Source organism: Plutella xylostella, chromosome Z (genome assembly GCF_932276165.1).
Source record: "Plutella xylostella chromosome Z, ilPluXylo3.1, whole genome shotgun sequence".
Lineage (NCBI taxonomy): Eukaryota > Metazoa > Arthropoda > Insecta > Lepidoptera > Plutellidae > Plutella > Plutella xylostella.
In genome coordinates, this window is record NC_064012.1 from 9096017 (window position 1) to 9109450 (window position 13434).

The 13434-nt window shown below is 38.9% G+C and overlaps 2 protein-coding genes across 3 annotated transcripts in view; one reads left to right on the forward strand and one right to left on the reverse strand.

Moving 5' to 3' along the window:
• Positions 1-13434, forward strand: part of LOC105380494 (frequenin-1) — a 122297-nt gene that overhangs the window by 50201 nt on the left and 58662 nt on the right. The window lies entirely within an intron of this gene.
• Positions 2028-4434, reverse strand: LOC119694804 (FK506-binding protein 5). The gene is made up of 2 exons (XM_038122046.2): positions 4309-4434; positions 2028-3214 (listed from the first exon to the last, which is right to left on the reverse strand). The coding sequence occupies exons 1-2, from the start codon at positions 4321-4323 to the stop codon at positions 2369-2371; spliced, it is 861 nt and encodes a 286-aa protein (XP_037977974.2). The 5' UTR covers positions 4324-4434; the 3' UTR covers positions 2028-2368.

Consider the following 13434-nt stretch of genomic DNA (forward strand, 5'->3'; position numbering starts at 1 on the left):
CTTTGATGAGGATGAGACAGAGGGCTTTGAGCACCTCAGAGCACAAAGCCTCAAAGGTTGAAAGTAAAACAAACCAGTATGTAGGTACAGAGTTAGCATCAATGCACTCGATTCTAACAGCACTAAATAAAGTCTAGTGTCCTCCGCACTGTCAGACTATAAAATAAGTAGGTACGTTGTATGTAACATTTTACAAAGTTTTTGGTATTCCTGATCTCTGTTGTGATCATAATTTAGTGAAAATCATTCATGATCAATGACTTAAATAATATCGTAACATAATCCGCTAGATACCTACCTACATAAGAATTCTGCAATGTTATTTAAATTATGTCGGTTCCCTTGTAGACAACGAAATACTTTTACTTACAAACCAAATAACTAATAACCTCAGGTATTTCAAAACGATTTCAACCAGGTCATTCTTGCAAAATTAATATGTAAAGTAATTATGCTAAATAAGTTTAGAAATTATGTTAATTAAAATGATTCGGTTTCGCGCGAATTATACCTGACCTACCGTAATTTAACAAGTATAAATAAAGAAGTTAAATATTTTTAATTTACACATTATTAAATCTACTTATGACTTTCATTAGAAATATATAGACTTCATAAATAAAAATCCCGATTACTTTTGGGATTCTATTAGGACTAGAATTCTTACTATCCTTTCGGCAGCTAGTTTAATCACATCGTCTGCATATACAGGACCACATTAGTGCGTCTATGTTAGGATACATAGGTACGTATCAATTTATTTATATCAATCTGTTGATTTTGTGTTTTAAATACCTTTTACTTCTCCACCCTGTATCTTTTTTTTTAGAAGTAGGATTCGCTTCAGTCTGCTATAGTTGTAGATACCTACTATTCATAGAAAAGTTATAGGACGTTTTAGCTATTGAACTGTTTTGTCCCTGTCTGTCAAAGAACAATTTGTTAGAGAGGTCAGTTGTTTCCTCTTGCGTGTATAGTTTAAAAGAAGGCAAGTGTTTTTTTTTAACTTATAATCTCCACTATATTCAATCGTTTCTTTATAGGTAGAGTTATCTACCAACATGGAGTCCATGTATCTATTCATTATTGAAATACAAACAAAGCACACACTTACTTACCCATGAAATACTTGACTTTGTAGGGAAGGCAGAAGTGGCTTTTTGCCCACTTTTCCCAGTATATCGTCTTTAGGCCCAATGTGCCCCACATCTCGCCCCGAGCCGAATGTATTTTTAGGAACAAGACCCGAAATGAATTTTAAGTACCTACCTATATTATCAGAAATTAAATTTAAGTACTTATATTTCAATAACTGGCTCTCAATGTGAAGCTTACAAAGGTGTGTCACTGCCGGGAATAAAACCCAGGACCCTAGCCTCAGCCAGTCAGCATTACAAGCGTTTGCGCCTCAATAGCTTATTATATTATGTATAGTTAGAATGTTGTCGTACTTTTATTTAAAATTGGTAACATACTTCGTGGACCATTAAAAGTTTATACTCGAACCATTCTCTTAGGAAAGCCAACGAGAGTCGACGATTATGGGTTGATGATGATGATGATGTCGCATTCTTATTTATTAGATACCTATGGATCCGCAACATATATTTGTAAGTGCCATATATAGATATCGCACATTATACCAATAATATTTATAATAGGACTGGTCAAGGGCATTCTAGTCGTGAAAGATGGTAATTATTCTTTACTCGTAGTAGGTAAGTACAGAGAGATTAAATTTTAAGCAAAGATTCACTCTAATTCACAAGTGAGTCGCAATATGAGTTTTACAAAGATGAGCTAAGCCATTGCGTAAACTTAATAAGAAGGCAAGGCTGTTATTGATAATTTTGAATGTTACGTCAACGAGACCACATACCTATATTATTAGAATATTCGAGCAATCGCGGCTCGGACCCCTACACGTCTCGGACAACCTTTCACGACTACTTTCGGTGAAATGACGCAATTTATACTGGTGCGTTCGTATTCTGCTCGGCATCGGCACACCCAAATAAATAAAGTAATGCATTACACATTTTTATTGCAAAAAATAAAAAGCTATATAATTATGTAACAGTCCAAGCGAATTCCTCCTTTCGAACATCATTAAATTAACACTGTGCACTAATAACAATGAGGATATGTGATAAAATAAAACTTTGAGCAATACTGCCGATAGTCGCTCGCACTGGTCACTGGCACTGGGCACCGGGCGACGCAGCCGTCTATGTACATGGTGGTGACGGCTCGAAGAGATCCTCGACGTTCAAGAGAGCGAGATGCGAGTGACTCGCCAGTTAATACCACTATGCAGTGATACGGAACTCATCGCTTTATCTTGCCACTATTTTCGTATGGTCTAATCCTAGTGTTGGAGCGGTCCAGCGACGTGGCCGGGGGGTCCGTACTGCGTGCTGGCGTGGCCGCCCTCCGCCGCGCCCTCGTCGCCGCCGAAGCTGGTGATGCCACTGGATGAGGCCTCCTCACTGACGCCGCTTTGCGACAGAGAGCTGGCAAAATTGCTGCTGCCAGCGCCAATTCCAGAGCTGATTCCAGAGCCAATTCCAGAGCTAATTCCACCGTTCTCCTTCTGGGTCTGGTACTTGATGAAGTAGACCTCGGGTTTGGAGGGCTGAGTCGGGGCGGGGGTGGGGATGACGATGTCGGGCTGCTCCTCGGGCTTCTTGACGAGCACGTAGACGAGGGTCTTCTCCTCGTTCTGGGGCTGCACGGGGATGATGGGCGCGGTGGGGGTGGGCGGGGTCGGGGCCTTGATGAAGATGATCTTGTAGTGCTTCTGGGGGGGAGCGACGGCGGGGATGTTGGGGATCCTCTGCTCCACGGGCTCTGGGGGCGGCACGTGGACGTAGATGTGCTTCTGGACGAGAGGAGCGCCGGAGTAGCCGCCGGCGTATCCGCCGCTGAAGGAGTCACTGCCCTGGGCGCTGATGTAGCCTCCTTGGGAGATGCCTCCCTGAGAGATGCCCTGGGAGAATCCGCCGTGGGAGAGTCCTCCGTGGGAGAGGCCGCCGGCCGAGTGGCCGAGGCTGAGCCCGGAGGAGTGCGAGAGGCCGCCCAGGTGGCCGCCGGAGTGGCCGAGCGAGGCGGAGTTGTAGCTGGAAGCAGATGAGTAGCGCGGGCCGGGCGCCTGGTAGCTGTAGCCGACCGGGGGCTCCGGCCGCGCCGCCGCCATGGCCACGCACGCGAGGACCTGCAACAATACAAGACACGTCTATTAATGCGTGTCTACTGTGGACTTACAAGTTCATAGCTACACCACCTACACGTAGCTATATTATATTCTGGTCATCTTGCTGTAAACCACTTGTCTTTTGTACCTTTTTCTCAAGACGTTCCAGAGTAAATTACTACAAGTGGCAGCAAGTGTCGTCAAGACTGGCTGAGCTCGGGATAAATTTCAGAGTATCGATTAACTCGCGCCTGCTAGCTGTCGGCGCTTCCGATCCGCCGCCGACAACCACCGCGGCACGTTTCCTCGTTATCGGAACTCTATATCCATTTTAAGAAATGTCACAATATTAATTGCACAACAAATCAGTAATACAACTTGTAATTTAATGATTGTTTACGTAATTTAATGTAACCGTGTTAACTACATAACGAAGTTACATTTGCTAAGTGAAAGACTGGGACTTATGTTGCATACAAAGCATGCGTGGCATATACAATCGCTTGGCAATTCAACCGAGACTACAAATTTTTACCATTGACTTTATAAAAAAGAATTCGCAAAAGACTTAAAACAAACGTTACACAACAGGGGTTTAAATTTAAATTATTATAGAACGGAAATGGTGTAAGAAGATTGCAAAATACAAGGACTTGTGAGCAGTTTACAGTAAAAGTAAGTACATCATGTAATGAACTCAGGTCTCGAAGTTTACTCGGACATAAAAAACGGTGCGTTGAATACAGATGACGGCGGTGCTTGATCACGGGCCGCTCGGAGTGGAACGGCCTAATGGAGGCTCGCCTCCTGATGAATTACAAGTAGACTACTCCTTCGCCACTTGAGGATCAATCCATATTCACTGCACGATTTACTCAAAATTTAGCCGAACACTAAGAAATCACTTTTAGCTTTGTATTGGATTAAGAGCAACAGTCCGATAATAATGAGGCTCCCAATTTGCTGACGCACTCAAGTGTCCATCCACTCGATGGCGCTACAATCACTGGCAGTCAGGATCCCTATTGCGGTAACACTGAACGACAATCATAAATTACAAGTGTCTAATGTTATAACAATCGCAAAATATTGTTGAAATCCGCAAGCGAACTTACCACGAATGCGCGCATATTGAGCGTGGTGAGGGTTGCTGATGGGGAAGAGAGCGACCTGGACTGACCGCTGTTGGCGCACTGAGGTGTTACTGTCTCAGTGAGCTTTTGTGAACTGATGATATTGGATTGCCGACCCGCTCTTAAATACCAAGGTGCTCATCTCGAGAAGTTCTCCATCCCTCCGAAGCATTTCACTGAGCAGCGAGCAGCTATCGTCATTATTGAACAAGTATACGTTCCTTTCTTTTCGAGGCGGGTTGGCGGCCGCGGCGGCACACTCGATTCCGCACCGTATCGCCCGGCGCCCGCGGTCGCACCGCACTCGTCCACAATGCAAAGCACACATGAATTAAATTGCCGCGTGCCGAGACCGCACTTTTAGAACTTTGTCTAATTAAAATTAAAGCTGCAAAATCGTCCTCTTTCTCGCTCTCATTTCGATTGTATTGGTACAGGTATAATTGAGGTTTTTTAATTTTTCAGCACCTTGATTGAGATATACCCTTCACCACTACTTGATTGTCTTCAACCAGAGTTACTTGACAATTTATCGCGAGATTCATCACAATCAGTCATTGAGTAAGAATTGAAAACTTGTGGCACACACGACAGTAAATTATGTAGCTGTATGTATAATCCTCGAGTCAAACTTAAATATGCCCCTATTGTTGCTCTATCATTATGTAGTACCTACAAATTAAGGACGTTCTATTTTCACTAGACTATTCAATTTACAATGGTGATTGTCGTTTTCAGTGTAGAATTAAAAAAGGAAAAAAAAACTATAAAACAACCCATCTGTAAAATGGAGCCGTAAAAAAGAGAACACACAAAAATTTTCTCGTTATTTTCATGTTCAGAGGATAACCTTGCCTTGCCATCATATGCCATAGCTGTTTTTCACTAACAACCTAACCCCGGTATTCGTAGTTCTATCAAACGGTTTGAAATGTACCTAAATAATCGTCAATCAATTGTAATCAATACCAATACTAGGTTTATCTACTTGTCCATTTGTTAAACCCCTCACAATCCAACTTTCGAGCGGGCCTCAGTGATCGTAACTGATCGCTGAGGTTAAGCAACAACTGACACGGTCAGCCATTGGATGGGTGACCAATTTCAAGTGGTGTTTTTCTGGACGCTTCCGTGCTTCGGACGGCACGTTAAGCCGTGGGTCCCGGTTGCTTCAGCAGCAGTCGTTAAGCCTAAGTCAGAGGCCTTCTTAAAAACATCGGGCGGCTTGAAAACATCTGACAGTCGGGTTGCCCACTTACCCGACAACTCTCTCAGCACAAGCTTGCTTGTGTTGGGGTCCACCAACCCGCACTTGGCCAGCGTGGTGGACTAGGCCTAAACCCTTCCTTCATTGGAAGGAGACCCGTGCCCCAGCAGTGGGGACGTAATGGGTCGTGATGAATCCAACTTTAAGTTCGATAAATAAAATTTATGCACCTAGTCAAATTAGGCATGTGTTTTATACTTAATCGTGTTATATTTTCTTTTTAGTTGCTAATATTCTGATGCGCTTCTAAATTTTCTTCAACAATACAGACGGCGTCATTAAACCTAGTCTTGTTCGTTTAATAGGATTAATATGGTGCTATTTCACTGCAACATTTTCATTGCCCGAGAGACCTTTAGCTTTTGAATAAATATCCGCTCCTCTTAGGTTTGCGCCGTCACTCGTATCTCTAGTTTTTGTTGCCAGGGTTTTATAGGTGATTCACTAAATCCATGAAAGTCATATACAGTGTTTGCTGTACCCCTACTGATTATATTAGTTGCCATGTCATTATTTATACTTAATAAGTTCCTGTTTAATTGCTTCCTCCCTTAAGCAACAGCACCTACATATTTAGCCACCGTTGTCTCGAAAATAATAAGCCATTCACAAAGCGCAAACAATTTTGCAGCGCTCAATAATAACTGCTTATGCAATTGATTTATTTAGTCTCAAAACTGGTGCTTACGACGAATTCGACACTTGAAAGTAGTTTTAAACTTCAATAAAATGTAAATTCAAATTGAATCGACGACGGATAATTCGCTTTTGAAATTTAAAGCGAGGCGGAGCGAGGAATAGTGAGGATCGCGTGCTACCTTATTATAATAAAAGCTTCTTGCTACTTGCTTATTCATACGCCCTTAAAGTAACGCATTAAACGGCCCCATTATTCGATTTATTCGATTTGAAGACTGAATGTACATTGCATAATCTCAGAGAACTTTAATTGTTCATAGGTGAGGTAGCTTTGGAATAACCGGCGTAACATTAATTTTGTTGCTCAGAGATTTTTCAATTCAATATAAATCCCCCCAAAGGCTTACACGAGGACTTAACTAAATATAGAAAAAATAAAATTAAAAACAAATATTTAAGATAAGGATAAGATAGACTACTGTTACAGCAAACATATTTATGCTGCCTTGGGAGTCAATAAGCATTATTCGGAGCAAATTTCCTAGTCTGAGACGGCAGCGCGCCCTAAGGGCAGAAGCACTTAACTGAACATTATGGGGAAATAAAAAAAGTATTACGTAAATTACGGGGCGCTAAGTGAAAAACGCTGGGAAAACGCAGTTGTGTAGAAATGATTGCAAGCTGCCTAATAGAGGGTGTTGTGTGGCAGATTATAAGTCACTTATGTCACGGTATACACAGAAGACGAGTTATTAATACACGCCGTATAACAAGCTACGAGTACACCTTCGACTTCACATACATGACTCAATACTGGTTTTTACATGTTTCATGTTTAAGTGGACTTTTCTACCATAGACAATAGCTGAAATTGTCAGAAGACTTCGGGGAGCGCCAGCTGGTATAGTCGTATAACCAGACTGCACAAAACGTATTAAAGGACTTAACACATTAAGTTATCAGAGCTCTTCATTAGAGGAAAGGTCATGTTTTTGTTGTTTTTTTCTGATTTTAGCCTACGTCTGTGTAGTAGGTCTATGGCCTACGTCACATAATTAAAGTAGCTCAGTTTTATGACTGGTACATTCAGAAGCCAACGGAAACGTAACTGATATAGCATTTTACGAGTAGTATGAGTATGACAAATAATGATATAAAGGTATATTACAAAATACATTTTGTAACACGATGCCTGTTACCATAAAGTTTATTCCCGCATGGCTTGAGTAGAAGTTGCTCAATTATTATAATTTTACTTAAGTTAAGTTACTCTCATTATTATTATCTAGAGAGCTAATGTACTTTTACACGAGTTCGAAGGTGTTCGCGCTAAGATACCACTTTTGAAATTAAATCTTTGTATATTCAGTTAACGCGTGGTTATCGTTGTCGGAGACAACTCCGACCACGATAACTTTGGAACGGATTAAATATGTTTGATTAATTTTTCTATATCTGTACCACTGTCAAATATTACAATTATAGTAGGAATATATTTATTTATATGTTTTGCAAAGTAAATACTGTTCTGTTACATAGATATTTGAAATGTAATCTAGGAAATTACTGCAATAGTTTTATATAAGCCGGGTCAGTTTTACATTGGAACTAGAACTAACATGATATCGTCGGATATACAGGGTGTTGCAATGCAGTGTGCTGTGTGCCACCATAATCATAACAATATTTTATAAGGAGAGTAGATTTTTTTCAGGAATTTTCAAAAGTCGCTGAATTTTGGTAGTTTTCTTCCAAAGCCCTAAACTAGCTATGTAACAAACTGACAATGTTTTGATTGGCAGTTTGTGAGTTTGACAAGGTACAAAAGTGTTTTTTACTCCCGTGATAGGTCACTACCGTATCGCCGTTTTTTCAATACTTATCCTTATTTCACTACTTTCTATTTCTGTAAACACGAATGTCACATTGATGGAAGTCGAAGACTAATCCAGGTTTAGATTGTTGTCGGCCTGAAACGAGCCTCCGTTCAGCGTCTTATCTCACTAATGCAAGATAAGTACTATTCTATTTCTGAAGACGGTGAGCTTTAAGCTCTACTAAGTACGGTTCCAGCAATCAACAGCGACACGTAAGCTCCAGTAGAAACAAATTGGTCTTTCTATGAGTACTGAGTTGGAACTTGTGTGTCGTGTAATTAATGTTATTGTCAAAATATCCAAGCTTGGCAGGAAACTTGGAGGTATAATGCAACACAATAACCTAAAAACCGAGAAATAATCTGTCTTTAATTAATTAAACATTAAGGGCCTTACCACAAAAACTTAGACAGTATTTAACAGATGTTTAGCGCTTTAAAACGCCTAGGAATTCAGTCAAATTTCGTTTTAAACACTGGTTAAACAGTATTTAATTTTTTTGTGGTAGTACAGTGTAAGTCCCGGCTGTAGATCGAACCTGGGATCCTCAGTAAAACAGGCAGAGTCACTAACTACTGCGCCATCCAGTCGTCAATTTAGATAGATAGAATATTCTTTATTTGTACACACACATAAAATTAACTTACATACTTAATACAATGGCGGTCTTATCCCTTAAAGCGATTATTTCAAGACAACCTTAGGGTGGAAGGATATTTCCATCAAAGACGGGTCAAATGTACTAAAGAATTCAATTTAATAATGAATACTATCGTAAATTAATGTTCATTATCTAAATTTTCTTGTTAGTAGGAGTAGGTAAAATAGGCGAGAAATTTCTGGACATTTAAAAGTCTCCCATGAAACGGGTGGCTGAAAGATACGCTCGCGAAAACCAACGTTAATTACATAATGCAAATTAGGGAAACATAAATCAGTGTTGTACAGTGTACAATGTACATGTTTTGAGATTCATTTTCCTTTGAGAATATTATTTGGTTAAAAATATTTATAAAGTAATATACGTAGTATACCTACTGCGTTTTACGAATACATAATATTATGCACGTTGGTTAGCTACAGTTCTTGGTGGACTTGCTAATAAGGCTGTCTGTTTATTAGTGTTTGAATTTTTTTTTTAATGTCATAATCATCAGTTTAAGTTTAACGTTATTAATTATTACCTACCCTGGAACCTTCTAGGAGGACCGCGTTATTTCGACACTCAAAAAATACACCTTAACGTTGGTTGCGTTAAAAAAGAATTCGCAACAAAGAATCGCGCCTGAAACCAAATATTTTCTCTACTAAAAGTGCACCGAGTTAAAGCACAAAAGCTGTAAATACGGAACAGAACGGGCGGGTCCCGTAGCTCTTTGTCCTAATCCTAAATAATGAGAAGATCCTTTAAACGATTGTTCCACGGGACTCTGGCGGGTCACTCTACCTTACGAGAAGGAAGTTTTGAAGCACTGCTGCTGTGATCACGGATCTATCTTTGAGTTAAATGTGCAGAATGCATCACAGCTCTCGTTCATTAGTTTTTCGTAAGCTAGAGAGCCTCCTGCCCTTTGTTACGTTAAAACTCTTCTAACTTTCATAAACAAGTTCCGTGTTGTTTAGATACGTAAGTGTTAAAAGCATGGACCAAATTGAGTCGAGGAAATTAGGTTTCTAGCTCTGCTAGCTTTTGTATTTTTTGAAACTATGCAGTCGGAGCTTTTAGTCGTTGTAGTTACCTGTTGTTTTAGCCACCTGCTTTAAAAGCTTCCGTGTGAAAATAACAATTGGATGACACGCTAGTATTTATTTCGGTATAGAACTAGAGGTAGGATTCGTGAAAAGTAAAATCACAAGAAAAAAATACCGCGTACCTACCTAATCAGTGTAATCACGTTTAACCTTTCTTGATCATCTCATCTTCGCTCAAGAAAGATGTTACCGGCAAAACAGAGGCGGGACATTCTCGTTAGAGAAGTATTATGTTCCTCGGCGACCATTCTGCTAAACCTGATAAGTAATTGGTTGACTGGTAGAAAACGCTCTCAGCATTAAGCCCCTCTTTTGTACATTTATTTCAAATATTTGTGCAATTAAGAATTAAATAAATAAATAATTACATATAAGTGACTTCATTACGCCATCATAATCATCTTAGATGATTCATCTTTCATTGATGATGATGATTCATCTTTGATGATTTATTTTCCAATGGTCAGACAACTCTTCCAGGTAACGCCATACAAATTATTTTGATTGTCATACACATAAAAGGGACATGTTTGATAGTTCTCTGTAATTTCGGTTTAATCTGGCCAAAGTCGTCAATTTTGTTAAAAAACATTGCATACTGGATTTTACCTTTAAGGTGAGAATATAATTTTCTGCATTAACACAAAATAGTGTAACCGCCTTGTTAGTCTTAGGTACTTATACTTAGCAGAATGCGCCCAGGCTCGATCTTGCAATCACGATAAAAATACATACTTTCTTTTACGTGCGTGAGCCAAAGATAAGGTAAAATAAGTCAGATAAACGAACGACACTCTTAACATTTCATTCCAGTTGTGTTCAATATTACAAAAAATACACTTTATTTTTTTTCATAAAAAAAAGGTGGCTTTAACGATTGTTGCTGTTAGTAAGGTGTTAAGAATTATAAAAAAAATATTATTTTGATAAACACAATTATTTTATAAAGCATTAAAGCACCCAGTTCTGCGTAAGTTACGGCGTAGGTACCCGCGACACAGACATTCGTATGAAAGTATGGGGTGTACGAGAAACTATCCCAGGGCTGAACTGATTTTGATGAAATGTAAAAAGTAGCTGTCCCATAGGCTACTTTTTATTTCGGGACAAGGACAGCTTGAATACGGCTGAACCTCAATTTAAGACAAGTACGAACATTTTTATAATATCCATCCATAAACATAATATAAACAGAAAAATATAATGAACTGAATAATTACCTTCACATAAAAATATAAGGCTAATAGTAACAAGAAGATGACATAAAAAAACGTATTTATTAAGAATTCCCATAACTTTATTCTTCGGCATGGGATTACGATAAGTAATAACACCATATAACTCATATTACTTTACTCTTAAAAGCAATACACTACTTAAAAATTTTAGGTCAAGTTCAATGACTGGCGTTACGCCATATATCATTACGCGTTATGGTGAACCATTATGTTATGCTTGTGTTAAGTGAAATAAAGTTGTTACACCTTCTTTAAGGCATAGTTAAGCAATGAAAACAAAATTTAGTTATTTTACTTAAGTAAATAAGTGCTATTTGTAATGGTCACTTATCTAAATCCTAACTAATATTATAAATGCGAAAGTAACTGTGTCTGTCTGTCTGTTACTTTATCATGCCAAAACTACTAAACGGATTTAAATTAAATTTGGTATACATATGGTCTAGAGTAGTCTAGACCCTGAGAAAGAACATAGGCTACTTTTTATCCCGGAATTCCCACGAGAAAACTTTTTAAGGCGAAGCGGAGCTCGAGGTAACAGCTAGTTTAACAATAAAGTTATAAAAAGTAAGTTTATAAATCAATAATTATAGTAGCTTTAGATATTTCGGCAATTTGTGGAAGGTTTATTATCATCCGACCTTCACCAAATAAGCAATAATCGTGAAGAAAATAGAAACATCTAATGCATTAAGGAAACAGTGAGCGCCAATTTATAGAGCACGCATCCGATAGCAGGCTGTCTGAGCTCATTCTTCTAATTAATACACTTACAGTAACCATAAATTACCTACTTACTTTGATCAAATTTTATATTACCCATGAAAAATTATATACTTAGGAATGAATAATCAAGTATGTACCTCATCATCATCAGCCTATAGCAGTCCACTGCTGGACGTAGGCCTCTCCCAAAGCACGCCATTGGATGCGATCTTTAGCTTGCTTTAGTATATACCTAATTAATCACATTTTAAAATGTACCTACTTCATTCGTATTTCATTTACCTATCTACCCAAACCCGGTATCCAGACATTGAATATTGTTACGGATGTCAAACCAATATAGATAATGGTCACTATATTTACGGCCCAGAGCTAGTGCTAAAATGAACAAAAAAGGCATGCCAGATCGACACACAATTTCAAATCGAATTTAGTATATTGTTCATAACACATGGCATACAAGTTAATAAAATAGGAAAGAAGATCATAAAAAAAATTCTACCATAAAAGCTTATTTTACTATTTGCTCTTGAAAATTATTAAATTACCATTTACATAATTAAATTAATGAACAAAACTTCAATGCAAGCAAATATGAATCTTCTACTATTAAAGAGGTATCTTTATAATAGCACAAAACAGAAGAGTGTCACATTACAACCCTGCCCAATAATTTAGCGGACTTAGGCCCAGGTTCCACAGAACAGAGCCCGCGAGTCGACCCAGATAAATGTAGCGGACTTCAGCTGCCGCTAAATGACTTGGTTCTTTTCCAAGCGTGGGATGTTACTACACTTGTTTCAGTCTTGCACCCTACATATACCTAGATAGAGTACATTGGTGGCCAACTTAGTACTTTTAAATACGTTTAGTTCCGCTTGCGTCATTCACATTTGTAGCCAAGTAGGCGAACCTATCTATGACTGGTTAGCAAAGTGTAATATATCGAAAACTATGCTATGCTCTAAAATATAATTAATTTATTTGATAGTATAATTTCATTCCATGGTTGAAAATATGAAACATTGATGAAATGGCAAAGATACTCGTATTTACACAATTTACACGAAGTAAATTATACAGTAGGTACTAATAGCAAGTAGTAACCGCTGTCAAAAGGCTATCAAAGTATCAACGATATCAAATTCCTTGTCAATTTCCGTTCTAAAAATCCTTTGAACTTATTTTTACAAGTTAAAACCCTGTGAATTCAGAGTTAGCCGTCGTCCTCTAAGAAGCTCCTAGTCGACAGCCAGCGCTTGTAAAGTCGGTTATCCACCGCCAGTTGTTGTTACAGTGACAGTTCCAACGTACAAACTTTCTATTGGACGCAGCGGATGGACCATTCAAATGGGGAACTGCAGTCTGCGAGCAAAATCTACAGCGAGCAGCACTTTACTTGCTTGTATAGGTGGGCGGTGTGTATTCCAGTATGTCTAGTAAACACCGCTATGTACAGGAGGGTTACTATGGAAAATCGAAAGAATCATGGGGCCCATCGCGAATTTAAAACGAAGGAAAATTGGGTCCAATTGCGCGAAAAATAAGTGCGCGATAGGGAGCCAGATTTGTCACACAATCGGTTCGGCGGTTAATAGATAGAGCGGTG